At 46.7% G+C, this 24,695-nt stretch overlaps 1 protein-coding gene across 11 annotated transcripts in view; it reads right to left on the bottom strand.

Annotated features, from left to right (window-relative positions):
• EPB41 (erythrocyte membrane protein band 4.1) overlaps positions 1–24,695 on the bottom strand; it is a 2,030,480-nt gene that overhangs the window by 989,096 nt on the left and 1,016,689 nt on the right. For 9 of the 11 annotated variants that reach the window (XM_069622988.1, XM_069622987.1, XM_069622991.1 and 6 more), the window contains exon 10: positions 673–770. In XM_069622988.1, coding sequence (XP_069479089.1) covers positions 673–770 — 98 coding nt within the window. The remainder of the gene's footprint in view (positions 1–672; positions 771–24,695) is intronic. The other 2 variants (XM_069622989.1, XM_069622997.1) reach the window with 1 other exon arrangement.

Below are 24,695 nucleotides of genomic sequence, written 5' to 3'. Positions count from 1 at the left end.
CACAGTCTACACATTTCATGAATTCAGTTTTTGGAGTCACCATTATCGAAACTAATCATCGAAAACGACAAATGTGCACCGTATGAACTGTTTATCGGAAAAACAGAACTGAAGTAACGGGAGCAGTGCGTGCTATATGTACAATCAGTGACGTCATGCTCAAGTGAGGACGGAGGTCATCGAGGGACATTGAGCCGACGACAAGCAGTGCCCTCTACCGATAAAAATTAAAGCAGCTGACGCTGGAAGGAGATGAGGAATACGTGGGAGGACACAATCCATTTGAAAAGTAGATTCAACTAATCAACATCAAAACCCGGCAGGTTCTCTGTAACATTAACAATGACTAAAGGCTGTCTGTTAAATTGGTCATGGTACCCAAAAGTAAGTGAAGCATGCAGGTGGCAGGAAATCAGAGGGCTAATGCGACCAAACAGGTATACACCCTGTAAAAACACATAAGACTTCCAATAGATATTTTTAGAATAATCCAACTAAATGTTACTTAACAACAAGAAAAAAGGTCTGCTGTTTAAACCATCTAATCTTGGGGTTTCTTTCTGGCTTGTAAGGGCAGTTCAGCAACTGTAGTCACCTTAACCATTGACTCCTTCTCCTCCACACCCACTCATCAGCTACATTGCGAAGGCTTCAATATTTAATGTCAATTACCTGAAAAAAGTGTGATGTTCGACACAGACCTTCCACAATCTCTTAGCTGCCTTGTAACTGGGAAGTTTAAAGCCAATTGTGCTTTCATATTGTTCCTGCTATAACAAAAAAACCAAAGTTAGTCTCCTGCGGATATGAAAGGTATGCGTTATACAATCTTTTACTTGAGGTTTATTTTGCAAAATGTTACAGATTAAAGACAGTTAAACAAAACAGTCATATCCCGCAGGATGACATATCAATGCAATACACAGGTAGAGATGTAAAAGGAGGCCCAGAGCTCCCAATCTGATTGGACACGAAAAGTCCTTATTTCGGCTCTTGACAAGTCCAAGCAAGAGTTACATTTGCCATATAAAACCTGGAGACTTGCATACAAAGAATGCATGGCTTTTCAGATATGAACTTCCCATACATTTGAGGAAACCATTCTGTAGCGTCTGGAACGATGAGTGACCTCCAGTGAAAAGTAATTACTGACCTAGTAGCCAGTAAGGCCGCAATAACCAACCACCTAACCCTGAGAGCCTATGAGTAGAATGTCCCAATCCGGGGGCAGATTTTTAAGCAGAAAATGCAATGAGCACAGACTTTCAAAATGATCTGCAGATTTTGTTGGACAGTTCCAGCAGATTTCCCCTCCAACTATTGAATTGCTGACTCGGAATAAGAATGAAAAAATACTGTGCAAATTTTCACAAAACGATTTGTCGATGTTTACAGCCTCTACCCTTTGGTAAATTCCTTTTGTCTGTAGCCCAGTAAATATATTTCTGAAGGCCAATTATTGCTTGAATGGATGATACTATATCTTCCTAGAATTTAACAAGTTTGAGGCAAATCCACTATAAAACACTATGTGCCTGCGCAGCACATCCCCTCTAGCAGGGCTCAAAATGTGCCCTTGGCACAAGCCATTGACTAGCGATATTTGGCTCTTGCCGACTAAGGATTTGTGTACTGTGTGCATTTGTAGAATTTAGGTGGTGAGTGGTTTATTTAAGCAGGGGTAGTAGCTTAAAACCTGTCATTTTGCCCCTTGCCCTCTAGCATAGGCCCAATCTGTATCACGAATAGTTATTAGTACAATAACGCAGTCAACCACTCCATCCTCATACATAGGCTCCACAATGCCCTTGGTATCTCAGAGCGGGCACTGGACTGGCTGACCTCCTTCCTAATTGACCGCTCCTCCCACGTCATCCTGGGCACCTTCTCCTCTCCTACTTCCTTCTCAACCTATGGTGTCCCCCAGGGCTCAATTCTCTCGTCTTGGCTCTTTAACATCTACCTTAATCAGCTGGCCCTCCACATCTCCCCCAATATCCAGGGTTATGCTGACGACACACAATTCTTCTACAAACCTCCTGCTGACCCTCTTGCACCTTCCATCATCCCAGACTGCCTTTTGGCCATCCAGGCCTGGTGCACTTTGACGCAAAAAAAATCGTTGGCCGTTTTTAAGGTTGCCCCCATGCCTCACGTGTTACCTTGCTTCCCCGGCTCCTTTTTCACCCCTTTCCCCTCCCTGCGCTCGCCTCCCAACCCTCCGTCCACCCGTGATTGGCTGTGTGCCTTCCTGTGAGCTCTGTTGAACTGCTGCACCATGGGAGAACGCCACTTCCATTCGGCGTTCCCAGGTGAGCAGTGTAGGATTCTTTGACCACAGTGGGTCCAAAAAAAATCTTTGGCCGCGAAGGATGCCCCCAGGGCCTGTGTGTTACCTCGCTTCACCAGCTCCTTTTCGCCCCCTTTCCCCCCGCCTCCCAACCCTCCCTCCATCCGTGATGGGCTGTTTGCGTTCCTTGTGTGCTCCTTCACCCATGATTGGTTAGTTCTCTGACCTGAACGGCAGCCCTCTGCCCGGCAAGCCCCTGCGGCTAAGGGCCCCAAGGCAAAGGACGATTCCAACATGGGCGGCTCCAGAAGGTGTCTGCATGTGTCAGCCAGTGAAGCCAGCCGCCAACGGACAGAAAGAAATAAGTAAGTGTGGCATGGGTGGGGAGTAAAGCAATCACTCTATTCCAAAAGCCCTGCCACTCTACATTACCATACCAAAACACAGAAAGCCTGCCAAACATCACTTACAACACTCTTACTTAGATAGAATTGTGACCATCAGCCTACGTCTATCTGAGACAGGATTGTAATTTTGCCTTGCGCTGCATCTAGCATGATAGCAAGTCCCACACTTACGTAGAATTTTGAGGGTTATTAAGTACCACGTTACACAGAACTGTAAACATTGGCCGGCGCTGGACCCGGATGGACTCGTGTATGTTAGCATATGCCACACTTAGATGTAATCGTGATATTGGCCTGGGTCGCATCTAGATAGAAATGTGAAGGTTAGCATGCGCCACACTTAGATGGAATTTTGAATGTTAGCACATGCCACACTTAGATGGAATCGTGAACACTAGCATGAGTCGCATCTAGACAGGATTATGAAGGTTAGCATGTGCCACACCTAAATGAAATTGTAAATGTCAGCATGTGCCACACTCAGATGGAATAGTGAATGTTGGCCTGAGTCACATCTAGATAGGATTATCAAGGTTAGCAAATGCCACATTCAGATGGAATAGTGAATGTTGGCAAGTGCCACACTTAGACAGAATTGAAAGTGTTAGCATGTGCCACATCTAGACTTGACCGGGATTACTATCAAAGCCAAATTCTGATAGAATTGTGAACACTAGCTTGCTTCACATATAGACAGGATTAATGAAAGTGGGCCAGTGCCACATTGGATACAGTTGTTACATTTTAGTCGGTGTCATATATAGAAAGGATTGTGATTAGCCAGTACCGGATCTAGATAGAAATGCAGAAATATTAATGCGCCACATCTAGAAAGAAGGTGGAAATCTAGCACATCACTTCTAAACGGTGATGCCAATACTCAAACCACTAACAATTTCACCCCTCTGCATACACATCTCAAACTATAAACAAACACAACCACAACCCTATAACACAACAAACCACACACACTTCACTACACGGGAACAACAAAACAAACCACACAGACTCGCACAACAGCACACGACAGCTACCGAATGGAAAGCACCCCAAGCACAGTGAACAGTGTTAACCGGGCTGTGGCTGCCAACGGCACATCACTGCTCTCTTGCACTTTTCCCGCTTGCTTCCACTTACTCATCCCCTTCCCATTTCAGAACCGCCAAAGTGCCAGGGGACCACTCCGGTGGTGATAGTGCGCAGTACAAATATCCTTTAACATTAACATATCTGCCTCAATGTCAGCAAAACTGAGATCCTTCCGATTAGGACCCCTGCATCAGACTTCTTCCCTTCACTCTGGCCTACTTCCATGGGCTCTCCCCCGGCTCCCTCTTCTGAAGCCAAAAACCTCAGAGTCATTTTCGACTCCTATCTCCCCTTCCTCCCTCACACTCAGGACATTGCAAAGAAGTCCCATTTTCAGCTCTTCCTTCTCAAAGGTATTCTAGCCTTTTGGCCCTCATTACAAGTCAGGCGTTAAGGGTTTAACAGCGCCGTCAGCGCCGTTAACCCTTAACGCCTGATTCACACTTTAACGCCTGCTTTTTGCAGGCGTTAAAGTCCAGGGCGCTAAGTGACCTTGGTGCTAATTACGGCACCGTAATTTACGGTGCGGTAATTAGCGCCTTCCCCATCCCCATTATGCCCTATGGGGCAAAAATGGGGAAGGGCAAATGGTGAATGGGGAATTACCGCCCCACTCACCTTAGAATGGGGCGGTAATTCTGCCATCCACCATGGCGGAATCCGGCATGGACCATGGTGCTAATAGCACCATGGTCCACCGCCTGAGTTGTAATGAGGGCCTTTATCACCTACCCCCAGAAGCTCAATGTTAACCGAGCCCTGGTACTCTCTAGGCTCGACTATTGCAATAGCTTCCTCCGTGAATCTACCTTCCTCCACTCTGCAACCTCTCTAGCTAATACAGAATAGGTCAGCAAGACTTATCCTTGGCCTCAAGCCCAAGGACCGCATCTCTCCTTCCCTAAAAAGTCTTCACTGGCTCCCGGTTGCTTAACGGATTAAATTCAAATCCCTCTGTATCATCCACAGGGCTGTGTGGGGCTGGGAACCACATTTTCTGCAACACTCTTACTAAATGTTCCCCCTCTAGACCTCTGTGCTCTTCTGGCACCAACTCCTTGTGTGTAAAGCATTTGGCTAAACAGAGGGCAGGAGGTCGATCGCTTTCCTCAGCTGGCTCCCTTCTTTGGAACAGCCTCGCCCTCCCGCTTCGTCTTGAGATTAACTTTTTTTAAATCCAGAAGATCCTCAAGACTTTCCCCTTCACCTCCTCCTTCCCTCCCTCCCTCCTCTGCTAATCTCACAGTTACTTGTTTGGTGTCCAGGGCCCTTATGCATCCCTGGGGCCCTGACCTTCCACAACGAATCACCCCCAGCTTCTGTCTATCCTCCGCACTTGCCTCGGCTCACCCTCCACCATTGGAGGCTCGCACTTAACTTACATTGCACCTATCCCATTCCCTCTCCCTTCTGCACTTGCACGTTCTGAATACTCACAGGACATAGTAGGTTTGTCAGTCACCCCTCCACTGTATTTGATATTTTTAAAGTATTTTAATTGTTTCTCATCCCTTTGTCCCCTCCCTGTTGCCCTGTGGGCGTTGTGAAACAGTATGTACTTCCTGCATAAGCGCCTAACAATAGAACAATAAATAAAGAAATATAACTGAAACAATCAAAGTATGCCTCAAACACTTAATGGGAACAGCAGGCACTGCAAAGAACACCTGGGTAGAGCTTAGAAGTAAGAAAAATGCATAATTGTAATTTTAACTACAAGTCAGAGATGGGCAGGCAAATCGCATAGAAAGAATCATTACATCAACATGGAAGCAGATGTAGTGCTCAGAAGAGCAATGGATGTTTTAGGTGCATACAACAGGAATGAACATTAAATTATGTTTGCACAGGGGGTGCTGTTGAGCAGCCCAAAGATGGCTGCCTAGCCCTGTAGCTCCATGTAAAGCCAACCAACATCCTGCTAATGTGGCGGTCCTTAGTATCCCCCTGCCCTGGCGTTCGGCTCATATGAGGATGAAACTGTCAGGCAGTGGTGGGCCAAAGATGGGAAAAAAAAAAAAAAAAATCGGATCAGCCTGGCCGCAGCTCGCTCGATTCGCACCGCAGCCGGCCTGATGTGACCGTTGTCGGCCGTAGTGCTGCGTGGCGCTGGGCGGACCCACTGATTTACCAGCCTCCCCGTCCCCGTGTGACAGCTGTGAGAGACCTATGATCTTGGGCCTGGACTGCACCGCCCCGCCGTAGAGATCATACGCCTCCTGCCCGACTGTGCTGGGCCGGCGTGTCCACCCTTCGCCACCGACCGAGGCGCCTCCAGCGCCCTTGGGCTGCGGGTGCCCTCTTTGCCTGAGGCAGGAGATTTGCTGCGGACACTGCTTTGAGGGCCCCTGCAGACCTCGCGCCCCCGGCTCCCCCTGCCTCCACCTGACGCGGGGACTGCTGGTGAGTGGGCGCTCCCCTGTCCCACATTTCCTGCTGATTTGGCACTGTTCCTGGGGTGCAGCCGTGCTGGGTGACCACCCCCCCAAAGGATCCGTTATTGCTGGGCTGGTGTGTGGCGTGCCCATTAACATCCCGCCTGGTCTTCCGTGCTGCGCCCGACCTCCGGGTCGGCTGCAGTGAGACGGCCGTGACGGCAGGGCGTGCAGCAAGGCCCCTTCGCAACACCTGCTGGCCCCATTGGGGTGAATTCACAGTGTGAGCCTCCTGGAGCAGGTGCACTATTGTTACATACGCATGGAGGTGATCATTATATGCTGATGGGACGGTGAGACCTGCCTGAGAGCCACGGGCCACACACACTTTTTATCTGGCCCCCTTGAGGACTTCTGAATAACGCAGAGACCTGGCGCCTGCTTGGGCGCAAATGCACCTGTGGTGAGCTGCTGCTCGACCTCCAGTATACCCGTTAGTTACGGCACACTTCCCTCCTAATCCACCATTAATGCACGTTGGGCTGAACCACTTGCCAGTGAGGAGTGCTGATACAAACCCCTGATTGATGGGCTGACCTGGCCCCAGGGGTCTGCAAAGCAGTGTCTACCAGCACGGCACCCCACACCCTAGTCTAAATGTGAAGTCTCTCCACACTGGAGGATTTGTGCTCTAACCCTGTAACAATCACCCCTCTTGGCTGGGTGGTCTGCACTTCTCTCTCTCCAGCATATTTGCTCTCGGCGAACCTATTCTGCACAGAGGTGGGCTATATTTGGGATACAACTGAAATCGCTGGTAGCCCACCGACCGTCCGCCCTGTTGCTCTACCCAGGGGGCCGAAGGCTGCAGGCCATATACTTCGACGATGTACACAACTGATACCCTGGTGCAGCTTTCAAGTAATACATCAATCGACTGGGCCTACGTTTACCAGTTCTCATCGTCTACTATTTGAGTCCCCCCTTTGTACATCAGGTGAGCCGTATCACGCTACACGCCAAGCTCCATATCCGACTTGTGCCTAGTCGCCTTTCCACTTCTGCTCTGCGTGGCTACTGCTCGGTGCACCGCCCTCAAGGCTCGTAAATTGCACGGGCCCCCCTGCCCAGTAACAGTAAGGACTGCACGGCACCCGCTGACATACTCAAGATGTCCAACAGATCCAGCGGCACTGGCAAAACAGGCACCATGAACAAATTTGCTAAAGCTACAACTAGACCTGAACAGGGTCAGTCCGCTACCAGCCAGGGCAACGCGGACGGTCAGGTGGATGCCCCAGGCCCTGATCTAGCTACCATGATGGAATCTATGGCTAAGAACTTTGTCTCATTCCACGAAAAGCTAGACATGTCGTGTCACTCAGATCCAAACTGGACCAGCAGGGCTCCAGAATCACAGAGGCAGAAACTAGGATCAGCGCTAATGAGGAAGGCATCACAACATTGCAAGACACTGTGTCCACCCTAGTTCGTGACATGAAATCAGTCAAGGCCAAATGTGATGCTTTGGAGTCTAGATCACGAAGAAATAATATACGTATCATCGGGGTCCCGGGGAATGCGCTCAAGGGCCAGATTGAGCTGGCAACAGAAAACCTAATCAAGGACCTACTAGTGGACCCCGAGCTGTCTCCCTTCTTTGCAGTTGAACGGGCCCATCGAGCGCGGGCCCCACGCCCTAAACCTGGCGATTTCCCGAGACCAATTATAGCGAAAATCTTAAGCTATAGGGACAGAGATCAGATACTCTGCCTTGCACATGAAAAGGGTGAACTCAGACTCGATGCGCAGGTCATCGGGATATTCCCAGATTTCTCCATGGGAGTGCAGCAAGAGCGCCAACAATTTAAAGGAGTCAAAAAACTGCTCAGGGAGAGAAACATTGCCTACGCCATATTATTTCCAGCTCGCCTGAAGTTCACTTTCAACAACAAACTGTACTTTTTCACAGTACCGGATGAAGCAGTGAAATTCATCGAAACACACATCCCTCTACATGCTCCCGCCGACGACCTAATGGAGAACGACTAAACACAATGAGACGTCTCCTATGTTGGATGCTCTATTTTCGGGTTCATGTTTTCTACGTCTTATGTGTAATTAGCACTCCTAACACAATTGGATTGTTTGCATCATTCTTCATAAATCGACTGTTCGGCCTGGCCGCCCCCACTATGGCAGCCTGAACTAACTCTGCCAATTAACTGCTTATGTCCCGTACTGTATGGGTGGCCACTGACCCCACTCAAAAGCTATAGACCACTGTTACTGCTCCATCTATGCCTCTTCTCTTATGCTCGTGGTCCAGAGCTGTGGCCACCTTGCTCTTATTTAAAGGGGGGTTGGAGGTATGCCCGATCGCCACGAATACTGTGAGAAATGTAGTGGAACCCTAAGGTTCCCATATAAGTTGGCCACGCGCACCCATCTGCGACTGCAATGTTTGTTATTATGTTCCTGTGGCACGCGTGCCCCAGTTGGGCCGGTGCAAAGGTTGGGCCCTGTTGGGGGCGGTCCACCTTCCGGAGGGATTGGGGGGGGGGGCTGTCACACTGCTGGTTTGGGATGCGCAGTGAGGGTGGGTGGAGGGTGTTTTTTTTTTTTTAAATGGCAGAGAGGGTACGGCACTGCGCGCGTTTGTTGTACTACATTGCTTCATCATCGACGACGCTTGGCATGTGCGCTGCCGTGCACACTGGGATGTTCATTGAAACAATGGTATGGCTGTTCAGATGATGTCATGGAATGTCCGGGGGATAGGGAACTTCACTAAGGCCCATAAGATTACAGCATACGCGCAGAGACAAGGAGTGAAGGTACTCCTTTTGCAGGAGACATATGCCCTCAGCCACCTTGCATCATGCTTGGCTCCCTCATGGGGCCCAAATAGGTTTACACCACATATTCCACACAGTCCAGAGGAGTGTTACCATTGCTTCATAAATCTTTGAAATTTGTACTGAAGAAAAGCCTCATAGACCCTGATGGGAAATATGTCATGCTCCATTGCATGTTGGCAGACCGTGAGTACCTATTGGTGAACACATATGGCCCTAATGTCGACACCCCTGAATTTTATGATAATGTATCCTCCATATTGATGGGATATGTCGGGGTCCCTATAGTCTGGGGAGGGTACATGAATCTCATACTTGATAATGACCTAGACAGGACAGGTACAGCATCCAGAGTCCAATCACAAGCGGCTAGCAGATTACAAGCACACATGGTTTCCCTCGGACTGCGTGATGTCTGGAGGACACCACCCTCAGTCGCAGGAATATACTTTCTACTCTTCTGTCCATGACAGCTCATCTAGAATAGACTTGTTTATGACTATAGGCGACTTAATCGGTAAGGTTACAGACCCATATACTAACTCGCACCCTGTCCGACCACACCCCCGGGACGCTGAGCGCTTTGCCTGGCGCTTCAAATCGAAAGCACTACTTGACGTGGTATTCAAGGCCGAAATCCTCTCAGATATAAGGACCTTCTTTGAATGCAACCCACAGCAGGACACTTCCCTCGGGGTTAGATGGGAGGCCTTTAAAGTTTATATCAGGGGCATGGCTATCTCACGGGAGGCGGGCGTCCTAAAAGCCATCAGGAATGACCTACAACGCTCCGAAGCTTGAATTGGAGCGTGAGTGTGCGACAGATACAAAACCATCCACGTTGGCTCAAATCAGAGCGGAACTCGAGACATTGAGCCAACGGATGCTCTCGATATTCTCACAATTCTATGCCGACTTATATACTCCCCAGGACATGAACACAACACACAGGATGTCCTAGATCGGCTGGGTCAAATCCCCATGACTCTTATATCCCAGTCCACTTGTGAGCAACTAGATGGCTCCATAACCCTAGATGAGATAGTCAAAGCCATAACTTATCTCCCCGAGGCAAGGCCCCAGGCCCCGATGGCCTTACTTCGGAATTCTATCAAGAACATGTCACCATCCTGGCACCCAGATTGCTTGAGGTCTGGTCAGAAGCACTCTGGGAGTCCATCCTCCCCGCTTCAATGCGCGAGGCAATTATAACAGTTCTTCTCAAACCTGGTAAGCCTAGCGACGAACGCAAGTCCTATAGGCCCATCTCGCTTATGAACCTAGAGACGAAGATACTTGCTAAGACCCTGGCCAACAGATTCCTCCCTATTATGCAGTACCTCGTCCACGATGACCAAAGTGGTTTGTACCTGGTCGCTCGACGACCCTCAATATTAGAAGGCTCTTCAATGTCCTGTCAAGAATAGACCAGGAGGTGGAGGCAGTTGTGGTCACGCTGGACGCACAGAATGCCTTCGATATGGTTTCATGGCAATATATGTGGGCCGTCTTGGGTTTGGTCCAAAGATGATCCAAAACATTAAGATACTATACACTTGCCCCACCGCCAGAGTCTTGGTCAACTCCTTGACCTCGCATTTATTTGAGTTACAGAGGGGTACGCGCCAGGGACCTCCCTTTTCCCCCCGATCCTCTTTGCACTGGTCATTGAGCGGATGGCAGACTATGTCAGGGCACGACATTCCTGGAGGTGCATACGTCTTGCCGATCCCCCTGATATAATATCGCTGTATGCGGATGATGTCCTATTGTATGTCAAAAACCCATCCACTCATCTTGACCCCATATTGAGAGACATAATCAAGGTAGGCACCTTTTCCGGCTTCACCATCAATTATACAAAATCTGATATATTCCCCCTCACCAGCGCAACTCAACAGCCGACTTGTGAATACCCCCTTTGCTGGTCGCCTGACGGTATCAAATACTTGGGGGTCCAGGTAGCACTATCTAGATCGGCCATGATCACTAATAATTACACCGCTGGTGCAAAATACTTTGAATCTAAACTAACCAAGTGGCGCTCTCTTTGGCCGGTAGACTCTTGTTGATTAAGATTGTTCTTGTCCCCAAACTTTTTTACATTTTCGAAAATGTACCGATTTGGCCGGGGCAGAAATATTTTGAGGAATTACATGCAATGGGCTCTCAATTCCTGTGGCATGCTGGGGCGATTCGAAAGAAATGGCAACATATGGCTTTGCACTATGAGAGAGGGGAATGTGCTGCTCCCGACTTGACCCTGTACTGGGTAACAGCCCAAGCTCAATTTGCCACATACTTGTATAAATACCCCACACCCTCCCACCCCCCATATCAAGCTGGAAAAACTGGCTACGGCCGAGGTCAAGACTATGACCCTGATCCTTCAACATAAATACACAACGGTCACACCGGCTGACCCCATTGTGTCGACTCTGGCAGCGTGGACCTCACATCCACTTCACGCCCTTATTATAAATGGCTGTCCATATAGTGCTTCCCCAGGCTGGAACCCACTCACGACAAATTCCTTTCTCAACACTGGTCGGGCCTGGGGTACCATGCGTTGACAGATCTATTCCCGGAGGGGAAGTTCATTACCCCACAGACGTGGCGCCCCGGCCATACAGGCTCGGCTCTAGAAATGTTACAGTATTACAGATTCCGAGCCGCAGTTCGTGGTATGTGGTCATCATTCCCAGAGGAAATCCCGGATACCCCATGAGCAAACCCAGCAACAGTTGCAGAATAGTCTCCTCTCTATATAAAATCCTGCTAACAAGGCTCCCAGATAGGGCCCCCTTGGCCTGCACTGCCTATGCCAACAAACTTGGTCTGGATATCACGGATGACTTGTGGAGGAGGATGTGCTCCCACACAAGTAAGTATTCCCTAAATTCTAGATATCGATGCATGCCATATATAATATTGAATAGAGTGTACTATACCCCATATAGACTCTCTAGGATCTCCCGTGACTCCATGCAGGCCTGCCCGAGATGCCAGGCCGGGAACGTGGATCATGCGCACATGTTCTGGTTGTGCTCTGCATTGAACGCATTTTGGGGGGGAATGTTCTTGATGCACTCGCTGAGATTGTGGGTGCGGTAATTGAGTAGAAAAGAAAGATCAGCCTTAGAAACAGTGTTGGCGTTCACCGGCAGATACAAGGCACAGCCATGGGTGCAAAATATGCCCCATCCTACGCTAATCTTTACATGGGCCACTTGAAATAGAATTCGCCTGGCAACACCCTTCATTTACTCACCTCAACAATATAATTTTTTGGGCCATGATATTTTTCTGATTTGGAATGGGTCATTGTCAGCATTCAAAGAATATTTCAACTATCTGAACCTCAATACCTACAACTTGAAACTAACTACAGAATACAGCCAAACAACCATAAACTTTTTGGACATTACCTTCTACATTGAAAATGATACCATTTGCACAACGCTCTACACCAAACCAACAGCTGTCAACAGTATACTTCATGCCTCAAGCACCCACCCTAAACACATCCTCAATATACCTTATGGTGAAATTCTAAGTCAAAAGGAACTGCACCAAAACTGATTATTTCATACAAAAAGCAACAATAACAGTGAATAAATTCATCACAAGAGGATATCCCACCAAACTTGTCAAAAACAGTTATCGGAAATCTTTAACGAGGACCAGACAATCACTGCTACAAGTGAAATCAAACACCAATACCATCACAACTGATTCAAACCGAAAAATCAATTTCATCACAAATTACATTTCGAACAACTCAACCATTCGGAAAACCCTCACCAAATATTGGAATATTCTCAAGTCAGACCCTGATCTCACGACCATATTGGAAGCAAAACCAATCATCACTTTCAAGAAAGCTAAAAACCTCAAAAACGAATTAAGTCCATCACATTTTGAGCTTGATACCTCTGCCAGAACCTCTAACCCACAGACCATTTGGCTACATAAACCAATCAAAGGAAGCTACAAATGCGGCCAGTGCTCCATGGGCAAATATGCAGACAACACAAAAACTACCATCATCAAACCAAATGGTACCATCCACACCATCAATCAGTTCATTACCTGTAACAGCAAATTTGTCATCTACATCATCAGCTGTCTCTGCAATAAATTATACATCGGAAGCACCATCAGAAAACTCAAAAATTAGAATCAGTGAACACATCCGAGCAAGTATCAACCAAGACACAAGATCACCAATAGCCAATCACTTCCTGGAATCACATCAACCTACTCAGATCAGCCAAATCAAATTTTACGGAATTGTCAAACTAAATCTGCCCCAAGAGGAGGCAATTTGGAACTCAAACTAAGACAACAAGAAGCATGTTGGATCTGTCTAATGCACAGCTGCCACACTGGTCTGAACACACACCAGGAGATATGTCATTTCTTATAAAGTTCACCAAAATTCACTATTGTCACAACTCATCCACAACTTCCTCTTTTCAACACCCATTATCTGATTACCGCAAGCAACATTCACCTTTCTGATACCATTCATGTTCCTTTTACCCTAACATTTTACATACTTTTCTTTCCTGCTGTTACACCACGCATATCATTTTTAGCTTTCTTCCCAAAATACATTTCACAATTGATCCCATCTTCTTTTAGATCACCACATACTCTATGTACTCCCATGCAAATATTGAGCATGTCTTGTGCCCATATATTATGTCTCCCTAAGTAACTTTAAGGCTGGAGACCCACATCTCTTGCGATCGTACTTTAAACCAAATTGAGATACATGTTTTTATCTGTGTTTAACAACTATTCTCCACTCCTCACGCTGTGTGGGAGTCAACACTCCGTTCTGTAGCAGTCTATAACAGACTGCCCACCAAATATTGAGCTTATCTTGTGCCCATACACTGTGTCTCCCTAAGCAACTCTATGGCTGGAGACCCACATTTTTTTAAATCTTATTTCAAATCAAATTGGGATACATGTTTTTGGTTTTTTTATAACTATTTTCCACTCCTCATGTTATGTGGGAGTCAACACTACGTTCTGTTGCATTCCACAATAGACTGCCACCTTAGCCTCCGCAATACACTGGTCTTAAAACTTCTTTTCTTACAGCAATCCAACCAATGCCAACTTACATATACTTTCACCATTACTCCCCTTTGTTTCTACTATCTTCTTATTTTCACTATTTAATTAGATGCTTTTATCTCTTTTTCACAACGTAGGCTTCCTAGCCGCACCACGATACCATTAAGGATGCGCGGGCACGATGACGTCATGACGCAGCAACGTGCGTGCATATGACATCGCGCACACGTTACCGCGCAAACACTAAATGCCCATAACACACAGCGCCACATCAGAACTGCAGTTATCAACGAACGAGAAGGAACATTTCAATCTAAGCGGTAAGCGAAAATCAAAGCATTATTATGCTTTCTCCATACTCTATGCTCTTAGGGACCTCAAACCCTTTTCATGCATTTTACAATGCATTTACTTATATTTTTCTAAAAAATTGCTTAACAGCCACATTTGCCACAACTTGTTTTGATTCAACCTTATGCTCAGTAGGACCTCCAACCACATTCTTGTATCTAAAACATTTTTTTTCCTTTTGTTATTGAGCCAAGTCTCCAACACACTGGCTCTCTTACCTAATATCAACCTATAATGACTGCCAGTCATGGCCAGGTTTGACCTATGCTATCTATCTTTTAAATATCAATAAAGACACCCTTACTTGTCTACTATCATGTATACCATTGTTGCGCTTCCGACTAACTTAGCAATGAATCACACTTCAAGCATTTAAATTTGTTCACTTCCTAACGAGAGCACCTATACCTAAGTGCCTCTTAGTCTTACAGACCAGACCAGACGGATTTACCCATGTTATTTAGACCGAAGCTAATCAACACCATTTACTACATTGACTCGACTGGAATCTGTAAGTACTGTTTTTGATGCATTTACTTACTTATACCTATAAGCTCCATAGCACAAGACTCAATGCTCATGTTAATCCTAACTTCCCTCTTCCTCTTCCTCTCAGACACCTCTTGCTATTTTATTCTATACTCCTCCTGAAGAACCGCTGCGACCGTGCGGCGGGGAAACACGTGTTGAGGAACTGATACTTCGCATACCTCCAAGTTGAGAAACATATTTTCTACACTACCAGATCTCAAGGGAACATTTCAAATTGAAGAATTCATTGCATTTGTATACGGAACCATAAATTATCAACAGAAAAAACTTTTCTACCTAAACTCAAAAGGAATTTTCAACCCACAAGGACTTCCGTAACCTATAAAACCTAGTGAATTTAACTAAGGACTTCAAATTAATAAGGACTTCTAATTAACAGGGATCCATTTCAAATCGCCAACAACACCTAGTGAATCCAACTAAGGACTTTTCAACCTACAAGGATCAAATCTTAGTGAGATTAACTATAGACTTTTCAACCTATAAGGACCAAATCTTAGTGAAAATAACTAAAGATTCCACATTGACAAATATACTTTAATTTTTGACACCCTCAAAATAATTCACTTTTTGTTTAAAAATATTTTCTTTATCTCTGGATTTATATGTGTCATCCTTTGCTAAATTTAAATCTCAAAATAAAACTAACAGGACTTTGAATTCTATTGTTTGAGTAATTATTTCAATTTTGAGAAGTGCAACAGGAGGGCTTATCTTCTTCAAAAATGGGTGCGGTAATTGGCCCAGACCCGCTGGCATTATTGTTTGGTATCTGGAGAAGCGATAAGATTTAGAAAATGGCTAGATTTCTAAATGTGGGGAGCATGGTGACCAAGAAATGCATACTGCAGTGTTAGAAACGCCCCTCCCCCTACTTTCAAAAAGTGGCTCCCAGCCCTCACTTGGACACAATCTTGCGAGGAGGAATACATTGCATCTCTACCTCCGCAATCTCGCCCCAGGAATGTTTGGACTGCCTTCTGCAGCTACCTCAATAAAGAGACTTATGTGGACTCGACCTCAGTTGCATTCCCACCCTAATAACCAGGCTGCGTACTATTGTGGTAAATGCCTACCTCTTGCTTGATGAGACGATACTTATGACTGCCATTGTATATGTTGTATTATGTGTGTCTGTAACAATGCTTACATACTCAAAGCGGGTAACTGCCTAAATAATCTCTGCCAATAATAAAAGTTTTTTTTTTTAAAATGATGTTTGTACAAAGAGAACACATTACATTATGGACAGAAACCCTATGGACAGAAACCCATCTAAGAGAAAACAAACTGATTTTCCCCCATGTTCGTTTACCCCTCTGCAGAGGCATACAAGGCCACAGCTGAATAAACAAGAGAGCTAAAATAGAATTCTTGTCCTGAGATAACTTAGTAACACAAGATAGGCCTCATATGATAAACCGGGATATGCCAACCATTAACTACTAGATTTTTGCAAGCAAGAAAAAATACAAACATTTAAGTTTTCATGGACAAATATAAAAAACGCAAACCATGAACCAATTATATTAGATAATTAAGAATTGCTGAACGAACATGGCAGACCTCACTGGTAACATGCCAAAATGTCATTCACTACAGTAACCAGGATTTGTTCATAAGAAACTATATTAATCTTTGTGACTTATAGCTTAATCAATGAAAACAAACGTAGACGAAAAGTTGTATTTATTGAGTTTTTATAAGGTGCACTGTGCAGCAAAAAAAAAAAAATTCTAGGTGCCGCAAAGCAACAAGGGGAGGGGGGGGATATAAACAACAATAACTGTTCTACTAGGCCTTGTGACATTCAGATAAAGCAAGTGTAGAAACAAGAAGTGCGGGAGGGACAAGTGCCATGGGATGAAAGGGGAGGACCACCACCTAAGTGCAGGGGGGGGGTGGCCCAGACAGGGGAGATGGGGGGCATTCCACCAGGCTTGACCAGGGAGGGCAGTGCTGGTAAGGGGGTGCTGGTGAGGACTCGACAGTGAGGGCCTACAGCTGTGTGTGACTCATAAGTGAATCAGGTAGCCAGCAACAGCGGCAGGTAGGGGAATTAGCAAGGGAAGGGGGGGTAGAGAAGAACAGTCTTGAGAAGCTTCCAGAACTTATAAAAGTTCAGCACTGAGAGGGACATGAAGGTCATGGAGGTCATTCCAGAGGGGGGCACCTGCCGAAGAGAGATCTCTACCCCCCACTCTCTGCTTGGAGAAACGTCTGATCTGCAGAGTTAGAGCCAGCCGACCTAAGGGCTCTAGCAGGGAGGTATTTTGGGAGAGAGAGCTGGATGTAGCAGGATCCCAGGCCCCAGAAGGCCTTGTGGATGATGCAGAAGGTCTTGAATTTGATCCTTGCAGCCACTGAGAGCCAATAGAGAGATTTAAGGGCTGGAGAGATGCGAGCCCCCGGGCTTGAGGCCAAGGATAAGCCTCGCAGTCTTATTCTGGGTTAGCTGAAGCGGAAGAAGAGTGGAAAAAGGTAGACTGAGGAAGAGGCTTTTGCAGTAGTCATGCCTAGAGAGAACCAGGGCTCTGGAGACATTGGGTTTCTGGGAGAAGGTAAGGGAGGGGAGAATCCCTCTCAGGAGGTGAACCTGAAAGTGGGCCTTCTTGGCAAGGTCTGATGTGAGCAGAGAAGGAGAGAGAGGAATCAAAGATGACAGTAAGGTGTTTTGCCCCGCTAGATGGTGAGGGAGGGGACCCAAAGAGGTCAGCCAGAGAGTGGTAGGAAAGCAAGAAGCAGGGGCCCCTGCTCCAATGAGAAGGATCTCAGTCTTACTGGCATTAAGGCCGAGATCATGAGCCTTACACCATACCTTAATAGCAGTCAGACAGTCCGGAATGAGAGCGGAGGAAAGGAGGGATGTTTGAAGGAGAGCGTGTCATCAGTATAACAATGGAAATGCTGAGAGAAGGAGGAGATCAAGTGGCCAGAGGAGCAAGGTAAATGTTGAAGTGCCACAGTGACAGGAAGGATAGAACCCTGAGGGACGCCACAGGGAGAGAGTGAGGTGGAGGAGAGGAAAGGGCCCAGTTGCACCTGGGAAGGTCGATTAGAAAGGAAGGTGGTCAACCAATCCAGTGCAAACCCATTCATAACAAGGGTGTTGTGGATAAGAGGGTAGCATGATTGACTGTGTTAAAGGCAGAGGATAGATCAAGGAGTATGTAAACAGAGTTGGAATCAAGGTTTGAGAGCAGGTCATCACGGGTGTTAAGGAGAGCAGTTTCTGTGCCTTTGGATGTTCTGAAGCCAGACTGGTGGTCATGGAGACAGCCAATAGATTCAGTGTGGCGGGTCAATTGGGAGATTACCAACTTCTGCAAGAGTTTGCCCAGGAAATGGGTAGCGGAGACAGGGTGGTAGTTAGCCGGGCAGGAGGGATCAGCAGACGGCTTTTTTAGGAGAGGGTGCACAAGGGAGTGCTTGAGGCAAAGTGGCAAAGAGACAGTGGCATAAGAATGGTTACAGAAATCGGACAAGGCAGGACCGAGAGAAGTGATGTTTTCCTTGGTAGTTCTGGAGGAGCAGTGGAGAACCTGTTTGGAAACTTTCATAGAGCGAACAGCTTTAGAAACCTCATCAGGTGCTTTGGGTGAGGAGAATATAGGGGAGGGAGAGAAGAGGGCCATGGGAGCAGGTGGTGGAATAGAGAGAGGGGTAGAGGAGAGCGAGTTAACAGTATGTCCTGGGTATTGGTTGTCAAATGGGAGGCCAGTGCAGTACAGAGGGCCTGGGATGGGAGGAGGGAGGTGGAAACTGCAGTAGGATTGGCAAATTTCTTGCAGATTTTGAAGAGTTCAGCCGTATTGTTTGTGGCCCCAGAGATGCAAGCTTGGATTTGGGCGCTCTTCTTGGAGCGGGTAGAGAGACAGTATTGTCTTTGGGGCAGGCGACAGGCCAGTTTGTCAGTGGATGCGTTTGAAGCCTGCCACTTCCGTTCAGCAACTAGGGACTCGCGTTTCAGAGAGGCTAGATCGGAATCGTACCAGCTGTTGCATTTGGATGCAGGCTTCAAACAGATCCTCATGACATGGGCAAGGGTGTCAAAGTTGTTGGAGATTGAGAGTTCTAGGTTAAAGAGGGCTGTGTCAGTGGGAGAGTCAATAGAAGTTGTGGGAAGGGTGATGAAAGTGGTGGCAAAAGCAGCAACTGACACTCGCTTCATTGGTTGAATGAGAGAGAAGGAGACTGGCAGCGAGAGCAGAGTCTTGGCCATAGAGCCCAAGAGTTCCAGATGAGAGGAGAGGAGAGAATGGTCAGACCAGGAGAGAGGTGTGGTGAGAGGGTTAGAGATAGGGATGTCTTTTGAGATGAGTGCATCCAAAGTGTGTCCGGCTAAGTGGGTCGGACCAGAGGGAGAAGAGCCGGGGAGAGAGAGTCACAGAGGCTGCGGAAGAGTACAGTGGGCGTTTCAGAAGAATCAAGATGAATGTTTAAATAACAGAGGAAGAGAAGCTTGGAGGAAGAGGTTTTCAGAGAGAGGAGAGGTCAGCCCATTCAGAGAGGGAGAGTGGGACAAGGTTCCTGTAGATGGAGATAAGAGTAAGAAAGAAGGTAGGAGAGACACCAAGCCTGCAGACGAGGCATTCTAAACAAGCCTGCAGACAAGGCATTCTAAACTTGGTTCTCCCCAAAGGAGCTGAACACTGTATTTATGAGCAGGTATTAGAATGAGATATCTGAATATAGAAGTCAGGTTACCATACAATATGGGGTATATATTTAAGAAGCAATTCTAGGGGTGACAGACAGACTTTTACATGGTTGGCAGAAAGAGGAAGCAGGCCCAGAGGGTGCATTCTACGAGGTGCAGTAGGAATTATCTCAACTCACAGAGGAAGATATAAGAAGGGGATGCACAGGAGAGAATTCAGCCCCCTAATTGGTATGGTTTTTCAACAAACAGAAGAACAAATGGAGCATGAAAGATGAAAGCTATATTAAACCATTTTTATAGAGAGTAGAGGCATGTTGACTTTGTTTTTCCAGGGTCGCCAAGAGTTGAATTGTAGCAATGGAACACAGGTTCTAGGTTTAAACAGCTCCTTAGAGAAAAATAAGCTTTCATTTGTAATGAGATGAAAGTGGAATTTGGAATATGTTGTGCCATTATATTTTATAATCATTGAAAACAAGAATAGAGGCTGCTTTTAAATTGCTATTAGGTGACAACTGTATAGTTGATATTATGATATGGTTGGACCTAGATGTAAATAATGTTAGGAAAAAAAGCTTGAAATGCATTGCAGAAAATTGAGACACTATTGTTTCGTATCCTGGAACCAATGCTGATTTTAGCAAGAAACTGAAGTGTTAAAAAGATCATTTTTGTGAAAAGTATATCAAAGTATTAATGAATGACTGAATGAACTGTAGTGGGCAAGGATACTCATACATGTAGATGCTTAGCTGAACCAATGTACGTTTTAATAACTATGTTAAACATAAAACACTTTGTGATTACCTGAAGCCGTCATGTTTCAGTGACTGATTTAATGCGCAATTGCTTTGTCATAAATAATTTACAGATACATTTTGCTTAAGGACACACTGCAATTATAGACTGATTCCACACGTACACAATCCCATTAACTAAGATCACATGCTTTCGGGTTAAGCAGGACAAGTTATTACACTCATGATTTCCTTTGGCAAGACGAGGTCAAATTATAGTTTTGCCCCTAAAATGATGAAAGTTCATACCATAGGCTTCAACAGAGTCATACAGCGTGGAATGCCAAAATTGCTCCAACTTAATCAACTAATTGCCTCTTAGTACCTGAGGCAAGACCACAAGAAGTGACCTGGCAAAAGTCATATCAATAAGGGTATCAGTGAGCATAATTTCATATGCATCCTCTGCATACCAAACACCACACAAGCCCTTTATGGATTTAGATGCCAGAAGGAGAATGTGGCAACCTACCAGTTTTTTTTTACCAAATCAGTGTGCCAAGCCGAAGAGTAGGCAGGTAAATCCCCTTTGTATGAAATGAAGCAGATTTTCCAGATGTTTGAAGTCAGGCCTTTCAATGCCAGAGAGGAAAATCTATGTTTCTCAAATAAAGTAGGCTGCCTTGCGGCACCCCCTCCTTTTAGGTCCTTGCCCAACACCCAATGCCAAAGTTAACAATAGGATAAAGGGACTCCTTTATTCATTCCAAAGGTTGACTTACAGTTGTGCGACAAATCCAGGGAACTGGTCCCTTCTCCCCAAGGGGGAGCCACCCCCTCTGGGACAAGGGAGGTGAGCTCAGTACAGTTAACACCCCCTAGAGGACAGAGCACGCACAATCCCACTGAAGGGTGACCACCCCCCACACCCTTTAGATGAAATGGAAAGTCCAAATAAAGATGTTACTCCACCAACCATTACTTCAGAATCCGAAGTGTTTGTAAGTTATATGGGAATTGAACAAGGCAGTAATGTACAGTGCCATTTAAAAGTGGATGGCTTTGTTTCTGACCTGTATTTGTTGCTGCCCTTTCATGAAGAGCAGAACGAATGGTTTCTCTCATTGCGTCCCAGTGAGGAACATAAAGGTTCCAGGACCCAAACACAGGAGAGAACTAGCCAGAGACCAAGAAATGTTGGCCTGTGCTATTGCGCGGGAAGGGTGCGTCCTGTTATTGTGCAAAAGTCAGCATACCGGCGTCCTGCATATCCAACACTGAAGTCCCATCAGTCCAGGATGGGAAGAACTGACGTGGGAGACCCCAACCGTGCAGACGGGGCCAAAGTTAAGAGTGTAGGTCCACGCTGGCCAGAGAACATCTCTCCTCTAACGAACACTGCTGATGGAAACAGGAATGCAGCATCGTACAAGGAGCGGGTGGCGGGCAGTGATCCAACTATAGAGCCCACGCTGGAGAATCCATAAACCCCAGAGGGTGAGGCGGGAGATTGGGAGACCCGACAGTCACTGCAGGGCTATGGAATCCAATAGCCCACGAGGGGGTGAGAAAACCACGCAGCAAAGCAGGGCTGAGAAAGTCCATAGACACACGGGGCTAAGAATCCATATACCCCAACGAACAATCAAAGCAAACCATAGCCTACACCGGGCCGAGAATCCGTAGATCCCACAAGGGGGTGATAATCTGAGCTGCGAAGGACCATAATCCATGCAGGGCTCAGAACCTAAACACCCCATAAAGAGGTGAGAAAATTATTCAACAAAGCCTGAAGAGCAGAGGAGCCAAACACAAAATGTGGCGGCCACCCTGCGAGCCATGCTGAAGACCCCTCCCCCCAACTCGGAAATAAATCACGGGGCGCGCCACTCTAGGGCGGCCTAGATTGCCACGCTTGCGCAATACGCTCAAACATGCTGCTGCAGGGGTATGCCGCACACTGCACTAGGAGAAAGATATACATATGTGTTTGAATGCATTATACAGCACACTTTCTGAGAAAAATTGGCTAAACGGCGAGATCATTTCGCAATTGCTTGGTAGGGTAACACCAATCCAAAAATCCAATACATGCAAGTCACCAACAGTGCACAGGAACAGTAATGCTTTAATTAATATAATGCTTTGCTATTAAAAATGCCATGCCACATTTAAAACATGACCAACTGGCTGCACAATGTAGACCAGTCTAGACATGTAATAACATGACAGTAAAGCATGCCAGGCCACGTTTAGACATACATAGACCAGTTGCACCAAAATGCCAGTCGAAGCAATAACACTTAACATGGTTATTTTATCACAGATGCCCAGAAAAATATACAATGCCGCAGTAAGAAACAGCTACACTGGCAGCACCCAAATGCTAGTCTATCCAGGTAGTTAGATTTAGCAGGACTGATTTATCAGAGATGCCCAGTTAAAAAAAAAAGTCAAGCCAAACTAAGAAATGACTAGACTGGCTGCACCAAAATGCCTCTCTAGCCACTAATACCACATATCATGTCTGCTTAGCCTTGACATGGATTACCATTACGATTTATCGCACAATCCCATCACACCCCACACCCCCACACATCCCCTTCTCGCTCGCACCCTCTGCCCCAACCCTCAAAATCAGCTTCTCGGCCAAGAATTACCTCCACGTCCCTTTTCCTTGTCCCAGTGCTTACGATTGAGGCAACTTGCCTCACAAACAAATACTGGGATGAGGAAGAATATGACTGAGTAATGTAATGAAGATTACCAATAAGTAACCAAGGGATTAAACACAAGTAGTGGTGCAACACCATTGAGCTGCCTGTGCTTCAGCCCTCCCTCCCCCTGCCCCCAGACCCTCTTGAAATTTTGGGCTATGTTGACTCGACCTGGCTGACCTACAGAGCCGTTGTCGGACAGGACACAGATGATAAACGGCACCTGGGTTTCGCTGTTAACAAAGGTCCGGCAATTACTAACGTAAAGCATTTCACTGTTAGTACCTGCGCTCAAATGCATAATTTTGTACTGCGTTGGCCAGCGTCCAGTGGTCTGTTGTGCGTCGCACTTCGGGTCAGCATTCTAATGAACCCAATCGGTTTTCATTAGCTTGTACAGAATTCCCAAGGAAAGTGTGTTGCTGGTGGAGCTGCCTTCTGGAGCGTCTGCTTTCCCTTTCTGTTCTGCTGCAGCTGAGACACTCTTGACTAAAGCCATAGCCACACACAGAGCATGTTGCGGAGTGTGGCACAGAGTGTTGCTGGTATTTCTTATGCTTTCGGTGCTTTCCGGGCTCTGTGCACGAATATTACTAGCAGGTCTGCAGGTTGTTTTAAAAAGGTGAGAATAGGAGGTTTGTGTTTCTGCCCGACTGCATTCCCGCTTGGAGTAGTTGCTGTGTGGTGCAAGACTATTTGCATATTTCTGCCATGCCTGGGACAGCCCCCATGAAACAGCAAACATATAACTTGCGCAAAGGTCAAACTAAATCTGCTAGGAGTTACATGGGCTTCTCCAGGTTGTTGCGGAGACGGGCCAAATCACTAAATAGTTTAAATCTAACAGTAGCAACGTTCCGCGAGCACCTAAGGGGCATGTTGCCCAGGATGAGAACCTGAATAAATCTATGGGGGTGCTGTCACTGGGGGCTATTTCTAATGCCACGTTTGGCGGCATTGATAACTCTGTCACAACTCTGTTATTCGTTGTGTAACGGCGGTCGTTTCTTGGACACCTTGGGAGGTCCACCCTCCTATGATGTGAATATGCCCGGGACTGTGCCTGGGGCGAATCTGGGGGTGAATATGTAAGTGTGGGTATACCTCTGATTGATTACTTGCCCTGTCAGTGGTTATCAGCCTCTCCAAATCTGTTCCCCTTATTGTCTTTGAAGGGGGTTACGGCGGAGGCGCCAGGGGCAGCCTGTGATCAAGATGAGGGGCTGACTGTCATGATGCCCGCTCCCTGGGAGCCGGCTCAAGCCCTGCGTCCCCGAAAGCGGACATCCAGTCCCCAAGGAAGGACCCAGCAACCCCATATAGGGGCCCTTTGGACAGTATCCTGGCGCCATAGGTGCCAGGCTCATTATGGGAGTGCTTGGGTGCACTTACCTGATGCAGACCATGCTGCAGGATCCCGGCCTCCTTGAGGCCTGAAAGGAACTACTTTACCTGTGGGACTAATTTACCATCTGGGCGTGGTCGGGGAAGGATACATACCTGATTGGAGGAAGGATACATACCTGGAACTTCTTCCAAGGCTATTTAAACCCCACCCGAACAGC

Source organism: Ambystoma mexicanum, chromosome 11 (genome assembly GCF_040938575.1).
Source record: "Ambystoma mexicanum isolate Mex_15411 chromosome 11, UKY_AmexF1_1, whole genome shotgun sequence".
NCBI classification, from domain to species: Eukaryota; Metazoa; Chordata; class Amphibia; order Caudata; family Ambystomatidae; genus Ambystoma; species Ambystoma mexicanum.
This window is presented reverse-complemented; position numbering and strand designations above follow the sequence as displayed.